At 35.0% G+C, this 6,000-nt stretch overlaps 1 protein-coding gene across 1 annotated transcript in view; it reads right to left on the minus strand.

Moving 5' to 3' along the window:
- Window positions 1-6,000, minus strand: part of cald1a (caldesmon 1a) — a 54,536-nt gene that overhangs the window by 24,553 nt on the left and 23,983 nt on the right. The window contains exon 2 of the mRNA XM_073838490.1: window positions 2,274-2,370. Coding sequence (XP_073694591.1) covers window positions 2,274-2,347 — 74 coding nt within the window. The 5' untranslated portion in view covers window positions 2,348-2,370. The remainder of the gene's footprint in view (window positions 1-2,273; window positions 2,371-6,000) is intronic.

Below are 6,000 nucleotides of genomic sequence, written 5' to 3' on the forward strand. Positions count from 1 at the left end.
TTAACACCAGTTTTCTGCTTTAATGGCAGATTCCATCATCACAGAAAAAGAAAAACGATCTGAAAGTGTAAGCTTCAGACCGCAAAAGCATTAAAACAGTAATTTCTTTGTTATTTCTCTGGCTCAAAAATCACCAGGCGATTTTTTTTCCATCTTATTTTGCCACAATGAGAAACATTCATTATCTCTTTAGATGGGTTTGGAGATAACTGGACAAAAGTTTCAAAGTTAAGAGTTAAAATTAAAAATACATCAACATACAGTGTATTTATGAATCTTATACTACTGTGCATGTTTTACGGCACAGAAATAGGAATCTATAAGTGCCATGGATGTTTAAGGGTGCTGATACAATAACCACTCGTTTGCAAAATGACAAAAAAAGTCAGTGTGATTTAAATAGTTAATATGACTCCATATGATAATTTTGTGTGAGAAAGAACTTAAAGGCATAGTTCACCAAAAAATTGAACTTTTGTCAATGACTAATCACCCTCATGTCGTTCCAAACCCGTGAGACATTTGTTCATCTTCAGAACACAAATTAAGATATTTTTGATAAATCCGAGAGCTTTCTGACCCTGCATAGACAGCAACACAACTACCACGTTCAGGGCCCAGAAAGGTAGTAAGGAGATTGTTCAAATAGTCCATGTGACATCAGTGCTTCAACTTTAATTTTATGAAGCTATGAGGATAGTTTTTGTGCACAAAGAAAATAAAAATGACAACTTTACAATTTCTTTTCTTCCGTGTCAGTTTTTGAGGTGTGTTTACGAGCCTTGAATGTGTCAGTTGCATTGCTGTCTATGCAGGGTCAGAAAGCTCTCGGACTTCATCAAAAATATCTTAATTTGTGTTACGAAGATGAACAAAGGTCCAACGGGTTTAGAACAACATGAGGGTGATTAATTAATGACAGACTTTTCATTTTTGGGTGAACTTTCCCTTTTAATTTTGGTTAGTAACACATTACAAGTAACACGAGTTACATAATCAGAGTATTTTTAGCAAGTAACTAGAAAAGTCATGGATTACTTTTACATTTACAAGAAAATATCCAACTTACTTTTTCAAAAAAGTAATGCAAGTTACTTTGTTGTCCCATTTGAGTGAGGACTGGAGTGAGGAACAGAGGCTTTTCCTCCAGTCTGAGACTTTTTACTTTCACTTTTGGTGTGAAAGGTTTACACAGTTGCCAAAAAATTTAACTTTTGGGGTTTTTGCAAACCCAGTTGAGGAGATAAAAACAAAGCAAAAGTAACATAACACATTACTTTGCAATATGCAATATTTCAATGAATTACTTTTAAAAGTTACTTTCCCCTTCCCATCCAGCACCGTTCTCATATTGCATTCAGACTTCATTATATTCAAACCTAATCCAATCCCACTATACCAACACCGATATCAAATCTGGCAAAATATGCAACATATTGCAATACTACAGAACTGCAGAAGAGGCAAAGAGAAACTACACAAAACAACTCTTTCTCAAACTAAGTTATAGACCCTGAACACTATGAATATAGCTAAACTGTCTACTTCTATGGTCCTTTTATAGAGTTTTCCCCCCTTGGTGATGGTTTGCTTGCAGTATATGGAAAAGATTTTGCGTAAGAGAATCATACAGGAACGACTTAAGGGTCAGTATAAGATGATAAACTTTCGTTCCCCTTTTGCAACTTCCTTCTTTAATAATATATGTGACCCTGGACCAAAAAAACAGTCGTAAGTAGCAATAGCCAACAATACATTGTATACTGTAGGTGAAAATTATTAACTTTCTTTTATGCAAAAAATAATTATGTTATTAGGTAAAGATCATGTTCCATGAAGATATTTTGTAAATTTCCTACCGTAAATATCTCAAAATGTAATTTTTGATTAGTACTATGCACTGCTAAGAACTTAATTTGGACAACTTTAAAGGCGATTTTCTCAATATTTAAATTTTTTTGACACCCTCAGATTGCAGATTTTCAAATAGTTGTATGTTGACCAAATATTGTCCTATCCTAACAAACCATATATCAATGGAAAGCTTATTTATCTAGCTTTCAAAAATGAAAACACATCAAGAAGCATTTTTAAAGACTCTTTTTGCCAGACAGTAACAAACAATTTGCACGGTCATGTTTTTGCAAGGTGAACAGTTTTTACCAGCAGTGGCTGTGCAATGAATCTGATGATCTCACCCTATTAACAGCCCTCGGTTTACAGTGCAAAGCGTCTGAAGAAGAAAGAGCGAGTGTTAATGACGCCCATGTTACCTCTCGGCTTCCAGACGCATCTCCTCCCGCTTCTGTCTCCTCAGCTCCCTGCGCCGCTCGAAATCATCATCCATGCTTCAATCCTGAGAGCGTGACCCTGGAAAACAACAGAGCATGTGTGTCCTTTAGTCACATGAACCTTACAGAAAGTCACAGAATCCCCTCCGTTACTGAATATGGTCTGGATTCCACAGCTGCTGTGAGTATTTGGTTAACCTTTACACAAAAATCACGCATTCCCATATGCAAGACATTTACAGTCGATCTTTTCTCAGCCCGACATCAAACAGATCACAAGTTTGTTTTCATAATACCACTTAAAATGGAAATTGTGGGGGAGAGAGAGAGAGAAGAATGAAGAAAAAGAGAGAGAGAGAGAATGGGTGAGGAAAGGATGTTAGCACAGGATGTCCACTCAGTCAAGCAGAAAGACTCTGACTAAATATACTGCGGGGTACATGGCGGAGGAACCCAGCCCACCCAGGAGATACAGAGCTGTTGTCATTAATCTCAGCACTGTGACGCTTCAGACGGGCCGTACCTTTACTTCAGTGATGATAACCTCTGGAACGTTTTTAGCTTTCAAAACATCGCAGAAATTCGCTCTCTCGTCTCGATAACGCTCCAACACAAAGAGTATTTCAGGCTCTTTCTTTCTCTCTCTGTAGCTGCAGCTGGAGCTACCAGAAAGGGCCAAAGCCGGCCTCTTCCTTTCCCATTTTTTAACCCTCCCTACTTTCCTCCGTTTTCTCCCTCCCATTATGGTGCAAACTCTCAATCACAGCCGACGGGTCTGCCTCCTCCCTCTCTCCCCCTTTTCCTTTCTCTCTCTCTCTCTCCTGTTCTGACACTGTCCCTCACTCTCTCTCTTTCCTTTCCCGACTCCCAATTATTGCCCATTCCATTCCTTTCCCCCTTTTTTTTGCTCGTTCCCTCCCTCTCTTTTGTGATCATGGAGCTGTTGCTGGTTAGTTTGAATTCGCTTGCAGAAAGCGTGTTCAAAAATATCAACTTTTGAAGAGTTCTTCTTTGCTTTTTGTTTGAAACTATAGAATTTTAAAAAAGTAGTCTTATAAAAAGTATCTAACATTGAATGACTTTTTAATTTGTTTTTATAATCTTAAGAGCTCTATTTCACTATAAATAAGCTTTTGTGCTATGGAAAGTTTATGGATGTTAAAGGTTTTTCATTGAACTTTATGCCAATAAACAAAGTTTATTTTTAAGAGTGTAGGTTTGGACATGTCCAATATACACACTAGCAGAACTGACATATTCTTCTGTTTATTGGGCAATATGATATTTTTTATTGCAGTCAAGATATAACATTGTTAAAAGGCTACTATATGTGAAAAATATAAATCATTAGACTTACAATCACAGCCAATTAAAATCAACAAGCAAAAGCGAGAGAGAAAAATATATATCTTTATATTAATTAAATAAGCTCAAAACAACCAAAAAATATAAAGTATGTAAAATTCTAAAATATATTTTTAAGCAAAACTATAATATATAAATAGAGTTAGATTTTTTTTTTATTCTTACCAAGATGCTATTATTCATCTGGCACAAAAAAAAAAAAAAAAAAAAAAAAAAAAAATCAGGAATATTAGGGTAACAGTATCAAATTAGAACAGATCAATTTACACTAAATGCAAAAAAAAAAAAAAAAAAAAAAATTATAATAATTAATAATAATTAAATAAGCTCAAAACCAACATAAAAAAATCTAAAGTATATTTAAAAAATCTTATATATATATATATATATATATATATATATGCTATAAATAATCTGGCACCAAAAAAATTTAAACAAAATAATATATATATAATAAAAATAATTATAAAATGTAAAAAATACCCAACTAAAATAAAATAAAATAAAAATATTATAGGGTGTATCAGGAATATAATATATAAAATCGGGAAAAATATAAAATATATATAAAAAATTCTAAAATATATTTTTAAGGAAAAATTATATATATATCATAAAAAAATCATAATTTTTTTATCAATTAATAAGGAATATTACAAAAGGTCAAAACAAACAAAAATATAAAATAAATAATATAATATATATAAAAAAGAGAAAGAAATAAAACAATAAAAATAAATAAATAAAGGAATATTACATAATGTCTAAACAAACAAAAAATCTAAAATATATTTTTAAGCAAACTATAAATACTATAAAACATAAATGGAATTACATTTTTTTTTTTACATTTTTATTCTAACCAATATGCTAGAATCCATCAGGCACAAAAAAAATAAAAATAAAAAATAAATAAATAAATAAATCAGGAATATTAGGGTGACAGTATCAAAACTAGAACAGATCAATTATAAACGTCACTTCATTTACATGAACGAACCAGCAGAAACGTTACTTGAACAACACAATGACAATGTTTAATCATTACCTCACCTCACTTGGCTGCACTATGTGACAAAACCAACAATTTAGCATTTTTCTTGTGGGAAAAAGTGGCTTATGGTTGGAAAACCAACACACAGCTTAGCTACTGTCCCGCTACTGAAAAAGTTAGCAACGACACTTAGTCTTTGTCACTTTGTCACAAACGGAGAGAGAAAGAAAGAGGGTCTGAGACACAAGAGAACAGGAAACACTTCTCCTAAACCCCTCCTCCATATTCACATAACTCTGAGAAAGACGCAGAGAGTGAGAGAGAAATGGACAAAACAAAAACAACAGCGGGAGAGGGGAAGCGAGGAATGCGAGCGAGAAACGGCGAGTGCGAGATCGGGCCGATCTTCCTTATCAGGCAGAACCGCTGCGCCCGCATTCACAAACCGCAGGAATGCAGGTCTATCTTTAGCTGGATCTTGTGTTTGCAGGAGCATGGCTGCTCTTCATATCTGAGCCCTTGAGCAAACAGCACTGACTCAGCTCAATAAAACTGTCACAACTGTGTACGATCAACTCAAATTGAATCACGTTCTTGCAGCGCTGACTACACGCGCTGACCTCACATGCTAAATTTATGATTGAAATTCAGGTTGTGTTTGTGTTTTGGTGCACTCTGAAGGGGGAACTGACAATAAGGCCTTGTCTTCTGAGAAAGAATGTAGGAATGGATTTGTCTCTTCCTCTCGTGGACCACCCGTGTGCCTGGATTCACGTCGCTGCACTTTTTCCCTCTCCAATGTTTCATAACGGGGGTCTGCAAGCAGGGCGACGCCTCCTGTCGCGAGAGCACGCGCTGTAATGGCTGTAATAACACATTTACCTGGTAAATTACTATGTTCCTCGTAAGTACGGTGCTTAACCCTTCATCAAAGCTCATCACTGCAATGACCCATGGGAATGCAGTCTTACTGCCTCGTCTGTGATGTTCTCTAGGTCGCGAATGTACACACGGACGCCTGTGCCAAACCACACGAACGCTTCGGGTTTTGGCTCGCTTTAAAGTCTGTAGGGAAAAGGGAGCAGCTGATGAAGAAAACTCAAAATGATGACAGATGGAAAATTGTCCTTGCTGTAGTTTACGTGGGATATTGGTCAAATGGCTTTTGAAATTTAAGATGGCAACATGAAACCCAGGCATGTAACCCATTTTACTTGAATAAAAGAATGAGAGAGAGAATTTTTTTTTTTTTTTTTTTTGCATATTTGTTCTTTGGACTTATTGACTGTATTGTGAAAGGAGTAAGATAAAATAAAAAAAATATATAAAAAAAATAAAAAAATAAAAATT

The sequence above is a fragment of the Garra rufa genome, chromosome 4 (genome assembly GCF_049309525.1).
Source record: "Garra rufa chromosome 4, GarRuf1.0, whole genome shotgun sequence".
NCBI lineage: Eukaryota > Metazoa > Chordata > Actinopteri > Cypriniformes > Cyprinidae > Garra > Garra rufa.